Source organism: Tachypleus tridentatus, chromosome 7 (genome assembly GCF_004210375.1).
Source record: "Tachypleus tridentatus isolate NWPU-2018 chromosome 7, ASM421037v1, whole genome shotgun sequence".
NCBI classification, from domain to species: domain Eukaryota; kingdom Metazoa; phylum Arthropoda; class Merostomata; order Xiphosura; family Limulidae; genus Tachypleus; species Tachypleus tridentatus.
In genome coordinates this window covers 54,070,781-54,093,313 of record NC_134831.1, presented here as the reverse complement: position 1 = coordinate 54,093,313, position 22,533 = coordinate 54,070,781, and the positions used below count along the sequence as shown (strand labels likewise).

The following is a 22,533-nucleotide window of genomic DNA, read 5'->3' as shown; positions in this document are numbered from 1 at the left end:
TAATAAAAGTTCTATAATTGCAACAATCAAACGTGATGAAAGCATTCGATATAGGTACAAACACACACATACAACCCTTAAGAGAGTGTCATGTATAAAGTACATGCTCAGAAATCATTACTAACCTTAAGAATTTTTTAACTTGTGGAAAACTGAATATGCATGTGTGTGAAACTGCTAACAAAATGCTTAGATATTAAGTTCATAAAAACTTATTCCTAAACATATGTATATTTAAAAAATATAACAACCTTTACAGGTTTTAGAAAGTTGGAAAATTAACACTTCCCTTTGAAACTAACACTTCCTTTTGATCATATCTTCATCCTGTAACAAACATGTTTTTGTTTTCTTTTTCAGTTGTAGCAACCAGAGTTTAAAACATTATAAAAAATCTGGGTAGCAGTAAAAAAACATCTGCATATTCTTATCTGCGAATAAATATTTTGTTAATTTGCTGATTTTATTTCTGTTTATTTGTCTTCACTGTTCTTGTTTGTTTTATTCTTTGCTCGGTACTCCAGAAATGTAGAATTTTATTTCGGAAATCAGTGAACAACATCAGTAATGCAGAGACCTAACTGCACTTCATTTGAACAATTGTTATCTGTTCATAGTTCTACGGCTACACATTTTACACCAATTTATTTGGTTCACAGTAAATTCTTAAACGTTTAACTGTGCAATACTGCCAGGATTAGACCGAAAACTAGGGAACTTCGTCACAGAATTTTTCACCAATAGAAATTGTTACACAGTATAGAGACATACGTTTCGAAAAATATTGGTATCTATATTCTGTATGGAGGTGAACCACTGGCATAGCAGGTGGCTTAGCATAGCAAAGGGCTCCGAAACTACAGATCTAATCTAAACTGGAGCAATTTTCTCATTTGCTCTTTGATCCAAAAAAGCCTTTGCGAAGAAATCAAATATATATCTCCTGGTAGAAGCAGCGCTATTTACTGTGTGGGCAGTAAAACTGTTGCACCCTATACAGTTTTGTAAAATTTAACATAATTATATATAAGATGATCGAGAGTTTCTTACGAAAGAATAAAAAAGTACAATTTTTCAAACACCATTCTTTTCTAATCTAAACTGAATATGTTGGCGGTTGCTACGTGATATAATCGCCCAAGATTTGAATATTAACACGTTTATGGGCGTTTATTCATTTACATATTTCATAGTTGTTACGTGATTGCTGCAAATATCACGAGTCAAAGAACGTTCGGTTACATTTCTGAAATAAAGTAAGAAACGGTAGAAATTAAATAACATTGAGTCCACAAAAAAGGTTCATTTGCAGAAGAAATATTGCGTAGGAATATTAGGAATGCAATAATTGCTCAGTTTTTCTCATTTATTGCTACTTGGGACGCAGAATGTTTTATATTCTGACAGTTCCTCACTCCTTCAAATTTGTTTCAAGACGATATCCCTGACTGGTATCATTAACAAAATAATAAACAAAGTCTGGTATAGTTGTCGAAGGGTCAAGGTAATCCGTTTCTAACCACACCTCGAAATAAAATGATTTTTCATAAGAATGGTGACTGAAGTACAGGAATTGCAGCAATTCCAGTCGTTGCAGTTTCAGTTGGTTTTGGTGCACTAAACACGATCATGGAAATTGAAGTTTACATACAGTGGAGGATCTATGGATTCAGCAATATTGTGCAATCATGATCATCGCTATCGACAACAAAGGAAAAATCTAAAAACCTGAGTTATTTCTAATAAAGTGCTATTAACCTAAGTACTATATAGACTCCGTAAAATCTTGTTGGGCAAAATGGACAACCTTTAATAATATTATATATTGAATGTAGTAAATCTTCAAATTAGAAGTTTTTTCCGTGTTTCGGAAATCGATACTTAGCAGTAAATATTAAACAAGCCTATTAAAAAAAGTGTTAGAATAAAATTTCATGAGCTCAGAATGTGTATCTAGCAGTGCTGCCTTTGAAACGTAGAATATAGTTTATACTGTAAAAAACAAAAACTTATGTTGAAAGTAACATCACGTGTTCGAACAAGAATCTGGTGTTTAAATGGCTTCAACACAAGTTCAAGTTATGTAGGATAACACAAGAGAACACAAGTATGTTGGCTAATATACATTATTTGTGTTGAATTTTATACAATATATGGACAAACATGATAATAACAATAAGGTAAAACGATTTACAAAATAAGTTGAAATCCAAACACTTCATAAAAAACAATATATGAGGAATTACCTCAAATAAAAAATGTTACTCGTTTCTGTTACGTATTACTCTTGAACTGTTGAAATTCATTACAAAATGTGATTTTTCACAGCACAAATATGTATTTAAGTATACAAAGTGTTGAACTGAAAACCGTGCATCATTCATCTTTGGTGTGCATACTGCCTTACAATAATTCTGTGGTTGGAAAACTCAAATTCCATTTTTCCAAAATAACAGTGTTTGTATTAATTTACAAGGCAACTTTTTTTTTCCAGTGTTTGCTTCGAAAGAAACTCGTTCAGAACTTAAAAACATTGATATGTTATAGAAACGAAACTAATTACACTTATTAGCTCACTAGCGACGTGACTATAAACCAACGTGTAGTTTAAAAAAAAACAACAACTAAATAAATAGTTAATAAAAGTCATATGGTAACAGGTTAAAGAGTGTTAGAAATAAGAGACATGTTGTGTTGTATTAATTATTTAAAATCATTAACTGTAAATAAATAATTAATAAAAGTTATATGGTGACAGATTAAAAAGTGTTATTAAAAACAAGAGACTTGTTGCGTTGTATTAATTCCTAAGGATATCGAATAACGTGCTATTGTTTAAGTGTTTTGACCTGGTATTTTTAAGTGTCATGGAAATTGTAACTTTTTTCAGCTTTGTAACATTTTGCTTACTGTTCCTATAAATGTACATCAAATCTAAATCATGAGCGAATTTTATTGCAAAACGCACTTATGCCTGTACTGGTTTTTAAATCATGACGTCAACCCCTAATAAATCACTGGAAGTGAAGTGCTTCTGGCACACAGCACACGGTAAATATATGTACGTACTTTCAAGAACTCCTCACCATTCGTGTCGTATATCGATACGTTCTGTTTGAGCTACAGTTTTTACATAAATACCTACTTAAATATATATAAAGCTATACTATGAAGGTGTAACAAATTGTTTTTTTTTCCTAAGTTAAATTTGCTATTGAATATGATAACCAGCCTATCTTCTTTAAATAATAAAAAGGGCTCACTTTCCATGATTTACAACATATCACCAGAGGACGCTAATACTTACTTGGTTTCTCTTGTACTCTTGAACAGACATCTCGAACAACTGAGCATTTTGGATTCCGATTCCACAGAATGTCAAGTACTTCCTGAAAACCTAAGACAAACAGGAATCTTAAGATACCTTTTTATTGTCCTAACTATGAATATTCAAAAATGTCATAATCTATTTTAAAAACCGTACAAAATTTCAGTAAACTGTATGGTTTTATTTTCTTAGTTTAAAGAAACAAGTCGTTCTTTCTTGTACTTGTGTGTTCCGTAGGTGAGGTATATACTGTTTTTTGTACACTCTCACTTTCCTTAACAATATTGGTGGATTTCTACAAACAATTACACACATACATAAGTTTTATTATTAGATCATTACAGAAATTGTTTTTAGACCTTAGAGTATGGATTTAAGACTAATTTAAATCTCCTAAACTCGTGAGATATTATTAGGTTCACCTGCTGAAAATATCGTGAATAATGCATTCTAATCTTTGTTAAGTAAGAACAGTACATTTAATTAGCTGCATTCATTATCGGGTTGATTTTTAGTTTGATCTAAGCTCTGATCGTAAGATTTATATTAATTCTTTCCATAAATTACGCAAACTTTTGTTACCAAAGTTGTTGTTTTTATTATACCTCTATATAGCAGACTTCTAAAATTATAAAATATATTTATAAAATTTTAGAAACTATTATATTTCTTTAAATTCACACAAGTTTCAGTTTTACATTGTAAAACTTTTGTTTATTTTGTCAACAGCGTTTCATTCATCAGATTTACTTGGCACCATCAGGCAAGATAGAAGAAATTAAGCTAAAAGAAATTAATTTTTAAAACTCTCGTGACAATCTATAACAACGAGCTTTTAACCAACCAAATTACAAAGTCAATGAACTGTCAAATTTAGGTATAATAAATTAAACTTTTAGGTCTTATTCTAAGTATTGAAATTCGTTCTATATCAAAGAGAAAAGGATGTTAAAATAGATATAAATGAACAATTTTGTATTTGTTAAGAATAGGGTTATGTTTTTATTAATAGGGACTATTTTATTTTTTTTGTCTCTTAACGTTGTCTTCTCTGCAGGGGAATTTTACCTGAGAATAATCAAAAGAGTGACTGTTTTTATGCACATGCCCTAAAAACAAGTGTCGGATATTTTAAATGTGTATGCTAACACGAAGAAAGTTCTGCCTCACCAACACAACAGGTTTCTTTAATTCGCATACATTTAATTACATACACCTTTCTATATTCTTTGCAAATAGTAGTTGACCTAACTTTTTCCAATTAAAAATGTATATATTATTCTAATTTCAATTTTATACTCTCTGGTGTTTATCAACCAGATATTTTTATCTCATAAGGTCAGTTTGAGATGAATGGTAAGACACAAGTGACAAGATAATATTGGGAAGAATCATTTTCTGTCATTTTGTGCCTTATTTTCAACGGAAGCAGTTATTTCAGTAACGCTAGGTCGGCCAGGTGGTTAAGGCGCTAGACTGGTAATCTAATGGTCGCAGATTCGAATCTCCGTCGCACTAAACATGCTCACCCTTTCAGCTGTTAGAGCGTTATTCGTCGGTAAAAGAGTAGCCCAACAGTTTATCGTGGGTGATGATGATTAACTGCCTTCCTTCTAGTCTTACGCTGCTAAATTAGGGACGGCTGGCGCAGATAGCCCTCGTGTAGCTTTGCGCGAAATTCCAAAACAAACAACAGTTGGAGGGAAATTGTTTAGTACACAAAACTATTTGTTTGTTTAGAATTAAGCATAAAGTTACACAATGGGTTACCTGTACTCTGCCCACCACGAGTATCGAAACGCAGTTCCTAGCGGTGTGAGTCAGCAACCATACAGATGCGCCACTGGGGGTACGCAGGTTTCAGTTTCTTTTTTGAAACAACTGATGACAGTACTTTTTATTTCATTTACACGAGTAACACCTTTTGATATACCTAACTTTTAGCACTGGTCAAGAAGAAAATTAGAAAGATCATACAATCCACTCCGAGTGTTCTTATAAAATACAGAGGTTTGGAAGACTGCAAATGTATTTCTGTCATTTAAAAAAGGCAATTTGTTACCAATTTCTTTTTTCATTGTAAATTTTATGTTTGGTTGTATCTGGTTAAGATGAGAGAAAACTTATTGGAAGAAAATGAGGTTAACGAAAGCTGAAAAATTAACATATCGAAACCAGAAAATTTGATTTGTGAAGTGAATTCAGTTTTTACCATGAATATACTAGCAAGTACTGGAGCTACAGGATTTCCCATATTTGTTGGATATAATTTATGCTTTCAAACTGGAACAGTTTTATAATAGTGTCGTTTAGATAATATTAGAGGGCAGCACTTATTGATTCAGGGACGAGGATTTGAGTGAACAGAATTTTTACATCACGTGGCTAACCGAACTAAGTGCGTGAATTATCAGAGATTTTTGACAAACATTTCAGAATTTCTTTTACGAAAAAGAAAGTACAAAAAGATATATAGAAAGCATGCAAGCGAGGAACGTTTCTAGATTGTAATTGCAAGTTTGATACACCGAAACATATGTGGAAGTCAAGTTTGAGAAGCTGAGGGACAAATAAATTGAGAAGTAGTTTTATAACTCTAAAGAAAATTATTTTAACTCATGTTTTTCGGACAGCGTTAAGTCAGAATCCCTTTGTTTCTCTGAAAATGAAGTAAATAATCGAGGAATGTATGCATCTTTTGCTGGTATATTATCCTATCCATCGGTGACAACAGAATTATCTTTCACAAAGTTCAATAAACTTATACTTTAATCAAAATTTAATAGTAGTAGTGCTTTATTCGTTTAGAGAAAAGTTTAATTGTAGCGATCTAGGTTTGTTCAGAAGATTGGAAATTCATGAACGAAAAGCGTGTAGAACAGAAAAAAACTTGATTATTTTCTTTAAGTAATACGTAACGGTGGATTCCAGATGGTGATGGAGAGATTTCGTCATTTAACAAAAGATCTTGATTACCTGTACATTCATGAATGTCGAAAGAATTGGAAACACGAGTTTTTTTTTAATTTGAAGTGACATAAGAAGATGTGGGTTTATTTGATTAACTAAAACTTTCAAGAATAGTTATTTTTGTAGCAAAATCTTCTAATCCTGTCTAATTCACGAGATAGTAGAATTCTGGGTGTAATAGTATAATTGTCTGTTTGTTTTGAATTTCACGCAAAGCTACTCGAGGGTTATCTGCGATAGCCGTCCCTAATTTAGCAGTGTAAGACTAGAGGAAAGGCAGCTAGTCATCACCACCCACCGTCATGACTGTCCTATCTACCAAACAAATGATCAAAAAACGCACCTCAAAGCCTGCCCTTATCATAGAAATATTTATTAGGTTTTCACTTTTATTACCTACATCTACCATATCCGAAGACAACCTCTTCCAGAGGTCAACCGTTGTGTTGTAAAAATAAAAACTGTATTAGCTGATGAATACGTTTCTATGACAAAATTTATATTTTGTCCTCTATTATTGTTGGATATTTTCACCATTATATACGAGAAACGATGATGCATTATTAATATTAATTCTCTCAACAATCCTAACACTTCCATAATATTCCCTTTAATTCTTATTTTTCAAGGTTCAGAAATCGTAAACTATCTTTATATTTATATGATAATATTTCCATCCCACCTAACATTTCAGCAGTTCTCTTCTGAACTTTTTCCAATAATTCAATGGTCTTTCAAGTTTTCGAAAAAGCTTCTCACAACTGATGCAAAGCTCATAGGTATGTAATTACTGGGATAATTTTTTTTATCACTTCCATTGAAAAAAAAGAAGTAACATTAGTTTAGAAGCGAATGATTTGATATTATATTGAATCCCATCCTTGTACCAAAAGTGTCCTACTTTAATGAGGTGATAAAAATGAATATAAAGCGGGTAAATGTTTCAACATTTCAAAAAAAAGTTTTATTGGGAAAAATTACTGTAGGTAGAACGTAAACCCAGTTACAGTTATCAACTTAACATTCTTAGCGTTTCCTGGAAATATAGTTGCAGCTTCCGACCCAGACAGCTGAATAGTCCCATGTTTCTTAGTATTCTTTACTAAACCATTCTAATTTCAAAGAAGTCCTAACTTTTATCGTATAATACGCAACACCGTGAATGGTAAATAAATTAATGAAAACCATACTCTTGGAACAAAATAACAGTGCAAAGACTAGAGGTCCGGAATGGTCAGGTGGTTAAAGCACTCTATTCGTAATTGGAACCAAATATGCTCAAACTTTAGGCCGTGTGGGCGTTATAAAGTTACAGTCAATCCCACTATTCGTTGGTTAAAAGAGTAGCTTAAGAGTTGGTGGTAAGTGGTGATGAATAGCTGCCTTCCCTCTCGTCTTACACTAATAAATTAGGAATGGATAGCGCAGATAGCTCTCGTGTAGCTTTGCGCCAAATTCATAAAACAAACAAAGCCAAGGAAAGTGGTTTCGCGACTACTATGTCTGCTTGTTCCAAGAGTACGGTTTATTCTTTTGGTATTAAGTTTCTTGCAAATACAAACTAAAACACAAAGAAAAAATCATGTTGACTCTATTAATGAAGAAACTCCTGTAAAAACATTTTTTGTGATAATGCGAAATAGCAACTAAAATAGTGAAAACAGTAAAAACGGGCAGTTAACCAAATTTTATAAAACAAAATATTTCAAAACTGGGTTAAACAGAATATATAATAAAGTCAATGTGTATTCTGTTTTGACTGACTGTTTCGTGTCATATTTAATACTTTTTAATTTTTAAACATTATATTTTGTGAAAGATGTCGTTGAACAAAATATTGAATTACAAGATCAGTCTTCCTAAAAGTGAAGTCAGTAATAATTTACTGCAAATTGTATTACTCTTACTATTCGAATCACTTTTAAGGTAAAAATAATATTTAACATTCCACATAGACCAACTCATTTACCTGAGCTCTACCCGATTTGGAAGGCTAAAACATATAAAGCAATGAGAAAAATGGTAAAAATGTGTTTAAGTGATACATTTTAATCTATCAATAAGATTTTGTCACTAGCTAAGCCACGGTGACAATAATACGTTAGTAACTTATACATACACAGAAATATTAATCAACAATATTTATAAAACGTAGACACTAGGCCACATGCTATAGGGCACTATCTATTACCTCTTCGTCCTGTAGACTAAACACGTGGTCTTCAGACACTTTATTGATACACTGGGCAACTCCGATGACGTCACCATTAAAGTTGAGGATAGGCATGCACATAATGCTCACTGTATGATAGCCAGTTCTATCGTCAATTTCCTTGTTGAATCTGGGGTCCTGAAGAAAAACAAAATAAATTTGCTAAATTTACCTCATGCACAAGATACTCATTTAGTATTATTTATATGATAACTTGAAATATCATGTTTGTATTTTGGTTTTTAATTTACATAATGGACACCTCCAAAGGATAGTGCTTCACATGTAAAGCCTGGAATGGCCTGATGGTTAAGGCACTTGATTCACGAGGGGTGGGTCGCAGATAAGAATCCCTTCATCAAATACGTTCGCCCATTCAGCAATAAGGTTTTATAATGTATCACTCGATCCTACTTTTTGTTCGTAAAAGAGCAGCCCAAGAGCTGGTGATGGGTGTTGTTGATTAGCGGGCTTCTCCTAATTTATTACTTCTAAATTAGGAACGATCAGCACATAAAGCCCTCAAGTAGTTTTTCGCGAAATTCAAACAGACAAACATACTTCAAATGTAGTCCTGAGAATCAAACTTGGCGAAAGGGAAGTGTGGATGACTGAGGTTAATCAAAGTTGACTACCGCTGAACATCATGTTGGAGTTGAAACCACGATTATTACAAACAGACATAGCGTAAATCATAAAATAGAAGTCTCCACTGGACGAAAAGCTAAAGGACCCTGACCTAGTGTTATAACATGAGACACCGTTTCTTTATTACATTTGTACTTACAACTCGTGTGAAATCTGGATTTAACTAGGTCAAACACCTTATGAATGAAGACAAATTGCGTTCCTTGCTTTGAAATTCACAAGTTATGACCACCTTGTTAGATAGAACACAAAAGTTAAAAACATCGCCACTAGGTGACACTGAATGCGCTCTCGACTCTATATAAAAGCTGAACCTTGGAAAATTACAGAGTTTAAAGGTAATAGTTGATTTTTCTTTTAATAGCATTAGGGTAGCTTTCTGAATTTTTTGTTGTATGTTGGGTTAAGAACAGTATTTGACTGAGTAAATTTAGACGTATCATTCAATATATTTACCATTAAGGAATGATACCGTGTGTTTGTTAAAATAATAATCGAGTTTCCTTTATCGACTCTTTGAATGAAAATGTTTCGTTATTCCTAAGATGTTTTAGGCCTTTTCTTTTCGCTGGTGTCAAATTATGTCTTAAGGGCTTCTTTATGTTTAGTATTTTTCAAGCTTTTTCATTAAATTCATCTAGAAAGTTGTTTTGTTTTTTTTAATGGACCTGTTTTTGGTTTGGTAAGGAAACTACTCGTTAAATTGTTCTTGTTTCTTGGAATGTTCAATGTTTCTGATTACTCTTCTCTGTCCTGATATGTTCAATGTTCAATGTTTCTGATTACTCTTTTCTGTCCTGATATGTTCAATGTTTCTGATTACTCTTCTCTGTCCTGATATGTTCAATGTTTCTGATTACTCTTCTCTGTCCTGATATGTTCAATGTTTCTGATTACTCTTCTCTGTCCTGATATGTTCAATGTTTCTGATTACTCTTCTCTGTCCTGATATGTTCAATGTTTCTGATTACTCTTCTCTGTCCTGATATGTTCAATGTTTCTGATTACTCTTCTCTGTCCTGATATGTTCAATGTTCAATGTTTCTGATTACTCTTCTCTGTCCTGATATGATTAGTTGTAATTTGATGCTATTATTACCTTCCTGCAGAGATCTTCAAAACTGTTTTTTTTTTTTAAATCTAATACCGGGATGATGAGAGAAGTTACTGTGTAGTTTACACCTTTATTTAGGGCTGTGGTTTGAGGCTCGCGGCGAGTCGAAAGTTCGTGAGGTATATTTTGTATTTTTCTTTACAGTGTCCGTTTATTTTTTGACTGACAGACGAAATTTCTTCTAGTTTTCTGTCCGACTTTCTTTTGATATTTAAGCCTTTACAGTAGGTTCTTTTATGTATTATGATGAAAGTAAATTGTAATCTTTAGGGGTAGTTCAACTTTAAAGGGTACTCTGGATGATTTAACTCTCTCTGTTTTCCTTTGAAGTTCTTTTTAAAAGTTTTTAGTTTTTTTCTATAATACTTTTGAATTTTATATTAGGATGAAGGCTCACTTTATTTTTTAGGAAAGTTGGTGTCAATTTTTATATTTTGCAAGTTTTCAGAAAGGATCAACATAATATCAAATTTTTCAATTACTTTTTTATTTTTTCTGCAATAAAATAGACTTTGTTCCTCTCTTGCCATAAGATAGACGGATTCTTCCGGGAGGCTCAGTTTGTTTAATGGTAATTTTAGGTTTAGATGGTTTTTGATACGGAAATTAAATTATGAATTTGGTTTTAAAATATTAAAAATAAGACTTTTTTGTGTGTTACTTAAGGGTTCCTACCCACATATAAGAAATATTAACGTATCTCCATCAAAAATTTCGAAAAGAGTAGCACATAAATATAACCTTAACATAAAGAAATAAAATTTAAACACGTTAAGAAAACTGTATAAGGAACCCAACTCACCAGGAAACATTTACATAAATAACAGTTGTCCAGTTTTTTTTTTTTTACATAGGTGGAAAGAATGCAACTTGAAGATGAGGTTAAAAGAACACCAAGTCCATGAGCATTTGAGTAAACACAAACAATTTTCTAAACCGAAGGTCACATATTAAAACATGAGCCTGACACACACACACAAAATAAAAATCGGAGAAGCTTTATTACTAAAACCAAATAATCCAACAATTAACAAAACCCAGACACATCTTTATATATATTTATGATCGTTAATTCCCCACACATTCCTAAACTTCTGCAAATATTTTGAATACATATAATATATATATTTAGAATATTTTGTGCATATTTCAGTTTTTCTTTAGCCATGTATGAATAATATATTACATGAATAAGTAACTATACTTCATTCTAGAATTAAAATACATTATTGGATTTTGAATGTTAATTTAAATACAAAAAGGTTCTTTACTGTAAAAACTTGTGCATCTGTTCTAAAACCCTAGTCTTACTGTAAGAAGCTGTCAATAGTAATAAAATATACTTTACCAGTAAGTAAACTCAAAAGAAAAATAGATTATTATTTGGAATTAAGCACAAAGCTACACAATGGGCTCTTTGTCCTCTACCCACCACGGGTATCGAAACCCGGTTTCTGGCGTTGTAAGTCCGCAGACATGCCGCTGTGCCAGTGAGGGGTTGATGTTACATCAAAGTATGCAAATAATGTAGAGATATTTTACACAGGATTATATAAATTACGATTATATGATTTGTAATATCGTGATCTAACAAGTTAATGAAACGTGTACATTGTGATGTTAGTTCACGAGGTATACTTTACAGTATTATGGCTAATTATCACTCGATGTTGATATTTTTGTGATTGAAATACGGAATATAATTTTGTAATTAGTTTTCGTTTGTTTGTTTGTTTTCTCTTGATTCTTTTGTGCATTTATTTACTGAGTTAAACATTTATTAATTTGTATTTATAAATGTATATTGCTCATCAACATTAGTTTCATGTTCTGGCCAGCTACATATATATATATATATTTTACTGTGTTTTTGTAATTTACGAGCTTTGTCTTTCAATTGTTTGAAAGCCACAGTTAGTATTTCTGTATTTGTAAAAGTATAATATAATATTATTATTGTTGTTGTTGTTACTTAACCCTAGTTATAGCATCGAGTTAGGGTAGACTGATAGCCCGGCATGACAGGTGGTTATGACACTCGTCTCGTAATATGAAGGTCACACCATACATATTCGTCCTTTCAGCTGTTGTGGTATTATAATGTGACGGTTAATCCCACTATTCAGTGGTTAAAAAGTTGACGGTGGATGGTAATGACTGCCTTCCCACTAATCTTACACTGCTAAATCGTGTAGCTTTGAGCGAAATTTTAAAAAAAACAGACAAATACTGTAAACCTTTGTAAGTTTCTAACCTGAAGTTTGCGTGATAAAGGAACAACTCAAGGGTCTATTAATTCTAAACGACACTATAAAGACTTATCTTCAGCTAACACTGAAATATGAGGTCATTTACTTTCAAGTGGTTGATACTCTTATTACAACACACTCGTTGCCATCTCCTCGCTATCTCTCGTGTATCCTCACAGGCGCGCAGAGTTTTACATGAGAGTTTGTAATTAGTATTACTGCTGATAAATTAGGACTATAGCGCGAAAACAAAAACTCAAGTGAAATTTACGAAATACTTGTGTTATACAAGTTAAATGTTATGATATACAATGTTACTATTTCACTACTTTATACCATTCTTCTCTGTACTAATGAGACATTGTTGAGAAAAGTACGAAATATAACATTAAAAATCTGAATAAGGCTTTGCCTCAGAATAAACCAAATGGTGTGATCGCAACCACACTTGAGACAGCCCGTAAAACAGCGGTAGGTGTTTACAATGCCAAAATCAGGTTCGATTACCCTCAGTAGATGTGGCAGATAGCCCGATGCGTCTTTGCTACAAAACATACACGCACACACAACTCAGAAGTACACTCATAAAAAGATCAGATGGTATGATCAAAATAAACACTTGGTATAAATCCGATGGTGTGTTCAAAATATACACCAAGAATAAATGAGTTTGAAATGTTCAAATGAATTGTATTAAAGCAGTGTTTGTGGTTCTTTTATAAATGTTAAGTTTTCTCTTCGTCGGGGCCACGCGATTAAGGTGCTCGACTCGTAATCTGAGGATCGTGGGTTCGAATTCCCGTCACATCAAATATCCTTGCCCTTTCAGCCGTGGGGGTATCGGCCAATCCCACTTTTCATTGGTAAAAGACTAGGCCAAGAGTTTGCTGTGGGTGGTGATAACTAGTCCCTCTAGTCTTACACTGCAAAATTAGGGACGGATAGCGCAGATAGCCCTCGTGTAGCTTTGCGCGAATTTCAAAAACAGACAAACAATTTCTTCGTCGGTACAGAATCTAAAATGTGTGTTGTAAAATAGACTGTTACTCACCCAAATCAAAATTCATTCCAAGAGAAATGCTGAAGACTGATGTATTAAACTGATAAAACTAAAAACTGTCCAAATACGCCAAGGTGAAACTTAAATTTCTTTGTGTTAATGACTTTTTGTCATTTCCTGAAATCTATTGTTATAAACAAATGAAACGAAATTTAAAAGTGAATAATTTCCCCCACTTATAAAATATATGATTTTGGTAACTAAATTATTATCTTGAGGAAACAATCCAAGAACGTAACGTAATAACAAACCAAATACCATTTAACGTAACACTTAAAACTCAAACAATATTTCTTCCTATGTAATACATCTTCTGGATGTTTGTGAATATAAAGGTATTTCTTTTTATTATTTATGTCCAGTTCCTGCAAGCTATTTTCTTACTCGTTTAAAAACTCGATTTTTAAGTAAATGTCTTCAAAAGCTATACTTTTTTGTGATTGTACACAAATGGAGAGAACACACGTATCTTATTTATATATAGTTTTTTTTTCTGAAATAAAAATCCTCTAAGCTTATTTTAATTATTTAAAGATATTTTATTTGCTTTTGAATTTCTCGCAAAGCTACACGAAGGCTATCTTCGCTAGCCATTCATAATTTACCAGTATGAGACAAGAAAGAAGGCAGCAAGTCATCACTAATCACCGCCAACCCTTGGGCAACTCTTTTACCAGCGAATAGTGGAATTGACTGTTACATTGTAATGCCCCCACGGCTGAAAGGGCGAGCATGGTTGGTGTGACGAGAATTCGATTCCGTAACCCTCAAATTGCGAGCGAGTACCCTAATCACCTGGCCATGCCTGGCCTCTTTATGAGATGCAGTCTCTTAGTACACAAGGTAGGTTACGTTACTTGTCGTAGACATTTTTTTTTAATCGACTTCAAGTATTAGGGCACCTCCGTGAGTATATATTACAATAATTTCATGGCGCGCTGGTCTTAGTCTCGTAGAGATAGTAATATTCTTACTTCAATTTTTGGTGTACGTGTTGTTTCTATAGTGTATTTCAAAACAAACGAGCAGCTCTATGGATGACATGACTACAATTAAATGCTACATGTATTTACTCAGCAACGCCGATGAAGAAGTATTCATAATAAAAGTGACTACAGTCACGTGCTCGATAACAGCAACCATCCAGGTGGTATTAATACGTTTGAGGTCTTAGTAACTTAAATGTTCTTCACACTTCAAACACATTCATGCTATGTAGAATGAGCCACCTCAATTTACCTATAGATTTCAAAAAAGCTATTTCTAAAGTGTTCATCATATACAATATTTCATTAAATAAATTTTAAAATTATTCAGCGTAATGTACAAAATACTATTAAGTATAGCATTTTTAGAATTGCTTAGATCAATATACAAAAAGACCATCAAATAATGAAGTTTTAAAATTACCCAGCCATAACCTTTCGAATCAGAATGTAACAGACGAATTTTAAGGCCTTCTTCATAAAATCGTTTCAAAAATTAATAAATTTACAATAGTTTTTTTTAATTTATATTTTATCTAATTTTATTGAAACAACGTTAATTCACTGTGTTACCAAGAATAAATGTAAGCTACTTAGAGACCAGATTCCAGTTTATTGTTGTCTGAGAGAGATGTAAATATCCATTACCAAAAAAATTAACTAATGAAGTTTTGCTATTATTTGTCTTTAGAAAAGAGCGCTACGCAGACGTGGGGTTGGGGAGTGAACGTGGATCTCTGCACGTAATGTTTTATACAAATACACATCACAGAGCTACTTATGAAAGGTGGAACTGAACATCGTACTCTAGAATTGTTGATCGATTGCTAACTGCGTTAAGACTTTAAGGACATTTTCCCAAAGCGAACTTTATGCGTATGTAACCCTAAGTTGGTTGTTTTGAATTTCGCGCAAAGAGCTACACGAAGGCTATTTGCCCTAGTTGTCCCTAATTCAGCAGTGAAAGACTAGAGAGAAGGCAGCTAGTCGTCACCACTCACCGCCAAATCTTGAGCTACTCTTTTACCAACGAATTGTGGGATTGATCGTAACATTATAACGTCTCCACGGCTAAAAAGGCGAGCATGTATGGTGTGACAGGGATTCGAACCCGCGACCAGCAGATTACGAGTCGAGCGCCCTAACCAAACATGATACAAAATGTAATGTTGTTATCCGTTTTATCCAATATATGCAGTTCCACGTTAAGGAATCGGTGATTTGCTTGTTTTGAAGTCAAGCACAAGGCTACACAATGGACTATCTGTACTTTGCTCACCACGAATATTGAAACCCGGTTTCTAGCGTTACAAATTCGCAGACATAGCGCTGTGCCACTGGGAGGGACCCCTACACTGAAGAAAGTAAGCGATTTTTATGTTTGCAGTTTAACGTACAAAAACGTATTTTACCAATAGTGCTAAATCTCCGAAAAACTGTAGTTCAAGGTGAATAAATGCGTTGTTTTTTTTTGTATTACAAGACAGTAGCGAGTACTTAAGTTTAACGTTGCATGCTTCTAAATCATTATCTAAGCATGGGTTGTTTCCATAGAAACAAATGGAAATAATAAAGATCGTTACGATCACATCGTGTTTCGTATATCTTTAAAAGCGATGGTTGTTCTTTGTTAGGATACCGTGAGAATTTAAAGAACCATTATTAAAGCATATTTTTAGCCTGAGCAGTTGTTAGAATAAAACACACGCGAAAAGAGCATTTCTGGTTTCTAGATGCTTAACAAATGCTTTAATCTGAAATTTAATACGTTATCGAATCTTTCAGGAAGATTGATTACTATAATGATATATACCCACTTACAAATTTGACGACAAATCCAAAGCTTAAACACGGAATTGAAAGTGTATTATTTTTCAAACCGAACTTATGAAACTTAGCACAGAGTAGACAACTGAAACCACATAGCACATTTTGCAGACAACTGGATCTCAACAGTACGAATTAAAGTACAGAAGTCCAATTACACAAGTCAACCGGCTGAAATATAACATTACATAGAAACCTGCTAAAAATAACAGCTACTAACATTCTTACTCTAAAAAAATTGATCTGGAAGTGATTTAAATAGAAATTGATAATAATTACAATTCACCTACTTAACCCACTTCAAAACATAACACTCGTTATAGTTTGATTGAATTTCGCGCAAAGCTATTCAAGGGCTATTTCCGCCATAAAAATTATATATAAACTACTACTATGTCTATTGTATCCCAGCCGGCCTAATGAACACTAGTAGTAGAGCATCATCGACACTTGATATAGTAGATAGAGTGTGGGTTGTTTATTATAATACTCTTCTTAATTCTCATTCATAGGTGTTTAGAACAGTATCGAAGTCCAGCTTTGCAGAACAGGTTTTTAAAACTCCTTGCGGAATATGTTTGGTTTGGTTTGGTTTGTTTTGAATTTCGCGCAAAGCTACACGAGGTCTATCTGCGCTAGCTCTCTCTAATTTAGCAGAGTAAGACTAAAGAGAAGGCAGCTGGTCATCATCACCCACCACAAACTCTTGGGTTACTCGTTTACCAACGAATAGTTGGATTGAGTGTCACATTATAAAGCCCCCACGGTTGAAAGGGCCGTAGAAAGAAAAAAAAAGATTTAGGATATATATATAAATAATGAAAACATAAAGTATTATGGGAGAGAAAACGAAGACATTCAACACAAGAAAAATTTTGTTGTGTTTTTGTAGAAGTTGGCACATATTCTACATGCAGTAATGTGTATACAGTTGTTTCAATCCTTATTTTTGTCTAACACCAACAAAAAATTGTAGCTTTATATTAACTGTCCGTACACAGTCACTTTTATCATATTCGCCATCACGAGATAATTAAAATGTACTTCACTAAAAGATAAACCTAAAAACACTTTCATACAGCCTCGTTACCAGTACAGCGAGTTCTCTTTTATTATTTTTTTTACACACAGTCAGAGAGTCAGGTTTTTTTAAACTCTCTCATTAGATAATGTAATATGTAATCTAGTAAGTGGAATTGACCATAACGTTATAACATCCCCACGGCTGTAATGGCGAGTATTTTGGTGTGACGGAGATTCGAACCTGCGTCTCTTAGATTGCGAGTCGGGTGCCTTAACCAACTGGCCATGCCGGGCCTGCGGAATAGGTGAAACAAGAAAAAACTAGCAGCAATTAGAAAAACAACAACATTGAAATCTAGCAACAACAAGGAACAAACCAGTGAAATATATCAACAATAAACAAACGACTAAAATTTAACAGCATAGAACAAAACAACCAAACCAATACTTTGCTAGATTTTTACAATAGACCTTTCACATCACATCTCAATAAAACAAAGCAATAATGAATTTTTACTGTCCAAAGATTTTGTTAACTTCCCTTTTGGAAAACGAGAATGAAAAATAATTAGTTTGTGTGATCCGTGAAACTACTGTTTCAGAACCTCTGTCAATACAAGAATAATTCACACGATATACTTGTTTTTAAGTATGGATAACGAAGCGGCCCGGCATGACCAAGCATGTTAAGGCGTGCGACTCGTAATCTGAGTGTCGCTGGTTCGCATCCCAGTCGCGCTAAACATGCTCGCCCTACCAGCCGTGGGAGCGTTATAATGTGACGGTCAATCCCACTATTCGTTGGTAAAAGTGTAGCCCAAGAGTTGGCGGTGGGTGGTGATGACTATCTGCCTTCTCTCTAGTCTTACACTGCTAAATTAGGGACGGCTAGCACAGATAGCCCTCGAATAGCTTTGTACGAAATTCCAAGACAAACAAATGGATAACGAAGCTTCCACAAGTAACTATTACTATTTACAACATACAGAACTTATATTGTACAACAATATCATAGTTTTACGGTTTAATCATGTTCCTCTTTTAAGGTTTTCTTTTTGTTTTATCAAGATAAATCTTAAGCATACATACACAGAAATAGCGTAGGCAAAAATGCTTGTGTTTTCAAAATCTCGTTGAATTATTTCTTTAAGAACATCAACATAACTTTCGAAGTGCTATCATTCCCCTCCTCCCATCACTTGAAATAAAAGTCACAATTAGCATCCTCATAAACATGTTGCATATCGATCCAAATGACAATACCCTAATTAATACTAATGGTTCACAAACAATCCTTAAAGTAATTGGACTGAGCGTGAACTAGTTATGCGAGAGCCAGACTGTGAATCCGAGGGTCCATGGTACGCGTCCCATTTCTGGAAAATGCAGTCCGAACTGTTTGACCTAGGCGCGTTGTAAAGATGGTAGTCATAACTTACCTAACCTATCAGAATGGTGACTAATTGTTAATGACGAATACCGTTGGCAACCCCCTTATCCAGACTTATTACAGTTTGGTATTGGCAGTTGAGATACTCGACTCGTAATCTACAGATCGTGGGTTTAAATTACATCGCTGACCATGGTAGCTCTTTCAGTCGTGCGGGCGTTATAATACAATGGTTAATCCTACTATTCGATCAGAGTAGCTCAACAGTTGATGGTAGATGATGTTAATTAGCTGCCTTTCTTCTCATCTAACACTTCTAAATTAGGAATGACTAAAGAAGATAATTCTCGAGTATCTTTGAGAGGGCCCGGCATGGCCAGGTGGTTAAGGCACTCGACTCGTGATCCGAGTATCGCAGGATCGAATCTCCGTCACACCACACATGCTAGCTTTTTCAAACGTGGTGGGCGTTATAATGTGACGGTCAATCCCACTATTCGTTGGTAAAAGAGTAGCTTAAGAGTTGGCTGTGGGTGGTGATGACTAGCTGTCTTCCCTCTAGTCCTACACTGCTAAATCAGGGACGGCTAACGCAAATAGCCCTCGAGTAGTTTTGCACGAAATTCAAAATAAACCAAACCAATCTTTGAGAGAAGGTCAACGAAACAAACGAACTTTTTAGTCTATCAATTGAAAATTAAGAGCGATTGGCAAAAATAACCTTTGTGCAACTTTACTTGAATATCCAAAACAAGGAAACAAAATGCAATTGAAAAAAACTGTTAAATTAGTTACCATTAAGCTTATTGTTGGTCGAATATTGACACAGCCTATTCTGTAAATATATGACAGCCCTTCGACACAGTACATTAATAAAACCTAACAAGAATCGAACATTCACGGGTTCAGGTCCAACAAATGAGCTGTATCATACAATGCTGCAATGAAGCCCAAGTAGTGTTTTATTCCTACGCCCTGCTAAAAGGTTACCCACACCGCTTCCCAAAGTGGGATCACTCAGCGATGGTCACATTTCCACAATTCTCCTTGGTAGAAGGACCGCACGTTCTTTCATTTTATCATGCACAAATTAGAAAAAGAATTTTAACCAATATTTTTGTAATAAAGAACAATTTTTGTTAACAAGAAAACTGGTTTCGTACAAAGAATCACAACGCCTGGCTGCCAGAAACAACTTATCTTTGTTGTTTTTGTTTTCCACAGGAAGTCTTATGTTTGAGCCCCCACTCCTCCACCATGTCCTATGGTACAGCTTGCACAAGGTAGTTCGAAGAGGCAGAGTGTAAAAATGGTATTAAAATAAACAACATAGTATTAAATAATCTCTAAACTGATGCTGATGTATTGTGACATAAATAAAACGAAAAATTACACATTTCATTAACTTAACCAATTCACACTGAAAAATGTGTTTTCAAGCAATTTGCCAATATGAAATAGCGTCTCAACCATTAAATACCTGTTGTATCCTAACCGAAATGAAAAATTCTGGAAATAGGCAAAATACCTTTTTGGTATTGAATGTAGCAGACATGGTGTGGTTGGTGTATTATTATACTCTACTTTACCTTCACTAAGAATTTCTTATTATTAATAAGATTTGTTAAAAGTATTGCCTTTCGGTCAATGTTACGTCTGTATTATAGTAATAAACACTAATGATGATCAGACGTTCCTCACAGACTACCAGAACTATCAATGTTAGTTATAAATATCGATATTGCGTTTACGAAAAAAAAAAAAAATAAGAGAAACGCCTACCCTTTACAGAATAGCTGTACAGACACAAGACAAAAAAAGAACTTTGTGGTATTACTTCTACCTCTATTGCATAGCAACGAGGGGAAAATGATGACAAGTTGTTCGTTTTTCTGACGTTCATTCACCTTTCAAGTAACATTTTTTTAATGTTGAAATATACACGTAGGAGCATCATGTCACGTGATATGCAGATTATTATTTTTTGTGTTGTTTATAATTAGTACACACGACTGGAGAGCCCTATAAACATATGATCATTAGTGCATTTACCTTCACTGAGTGTCAGTCTGTGAGTTATTATTATGAATAATCTGTGTAGAACTTTTATACTGTAATGGAAGAAGAAAACTTGTGTGTTTACATAGTTATTTATCTATGTACAAATCTGACATAACTATAATAGCATTGAATTTAAAAGAGATACACATTTGTCATTAAAATTCAAATTTGAAAAACTGTTTCATTCGGTTGCTGTTCTAGTTTTATAAAGTCAGTGTGTCGTAGACTTGGCTCTTTCGTATGCCCTAAAAACGCATAATTTTCTAATACAAATTGATAAAAACACACGGAAAACATTAAAAGCTCAGTCCATAGCCTTCGATGGTCAGGGAAGCTGTCACAATATACGTTGAGCTTTATTATTTTTACATGAAATGTGTATTAATCATAAATTTTTACTGTCGCGGTAAAAAGCGTTAAGAAACAGAGGAAGTTACAAATGCAATTTCTATTAACCTAATGTAATACGCATGTATATCCTCAGATTTTTACCCTTTTAAATATTTAAGGCTTGTGGTCGTATATTACGTAGTTTCCATCACTAACGTCAACGTAAAGCTGTAGCCGAACATATGATACAGGGACTTCAACAACATTGTATAAAAAACACTAGGTAAACACATAACATTGTGTAAAGAAATCTATATAAATATAATAGAACAGCCTGTTGTCCTACTTTGTAAAATCTTCACATGGTTCTTCATCAAAATTGGTATGGAGGCTCATTAAGTCTATGCAGAGGTATATACAAATTTTCAATTTCGCTTTCTGAGATTTTTATTAGCGTTTTTCCGTTTTTTACCTCTACCACACCTCCTGTGGATGTATTTTCACCAACTTTAGTATGAAAGTTCATTAGATCCATGGATAAATATAAACAAATTTTCAGTTCTGCATTTTTACGGATTTTCTTTTTTCTTGTTGTTGTTTTGTTGTATTGAATTAAGCACAAAGCTACACAATGGGCTATCTGTGCTCTGCCCACCACGGGTATCGAAACCCGGTTTTTAGCGTTGTATGTCCGCAGACATACCGCTGTGCCACTGGGGGGCTTCTTTTTCTTACTTCCTGTGGATGGATTTACCATATTTGGTATAGAGGTTCACTGGATTCATTGGGATATACAAACTGTCAGAAACGGAAAAGTCAGACCCCTAGAGTTCGTATATTCTATCCCTAATTAGAACGACTGGCCAGTTGAAAACCAACCACTCTGCAGTACACTCCACAACAAAACAAGTATGTGCCTTTGAACCGGAAAATGGGATTGCTTGTCACTTATATTATGCACCTACTTTTAAAAGAGTTAAGCATAGCCACGGAATCATGTAATGAAACTTAGATGTCCTAATCTACAGCAACGCCAGGTCTTCATAACCGCTAACTGTGGCTTCATTCTGCAAATTGTTTGCCTTTCTCAATTTGACAATTTTTTTTAATACCTTTACATTTGTAACGTACTATGATATGAAAAATTCAATAAAGGTATACGTTCAAAAACATTTTAATCAATCCGAAATATCACAGTGAAATTAATCTATACTTGGGTATCGATGCAAACTAACACGCATTGTTTGTCTCAAATATAATTTAGAAATAAATAGTTGTTATACAACACTAGTAAGTCTGGAATATAGGAAAATTAACTACTCCATACATTGTTAC

The 22,533-nt window shown here is 33.8% G+C and overlaps 1 protein-coding gene across 2 annotated transcripts in view; it reads right to left on the bottom strand.

Annotated features, from left to right (window-relative positions):
* LOC143255678 (cGMP-specific 3',5'-cyclic phosphodiesterase-like) overlaps nt 1-22,533 on the bottom strand; it is a 103,110-nt gene that overhangs the window by 46,240 nt on the left and 34,337 nt on the right. For both annotated transcript variants that reach the window (XM_076511726.1, XM_076511727.1), the window contains exons 3-4: nt 8,490-8,648; nt 3,308-3,397 (exon numbers count right to left, since the gene is read on the bottom strand). In XM_076511726.1, the coding sequence (XP_076367841.1) occupies nt 3,308-3,397; nt 8,490-8,648 (249 nt within the window). The remainder of the gene's footprint in view (nt 1-3,307; nt 3,398-8,489; nt 8,649-22,533) is intronic.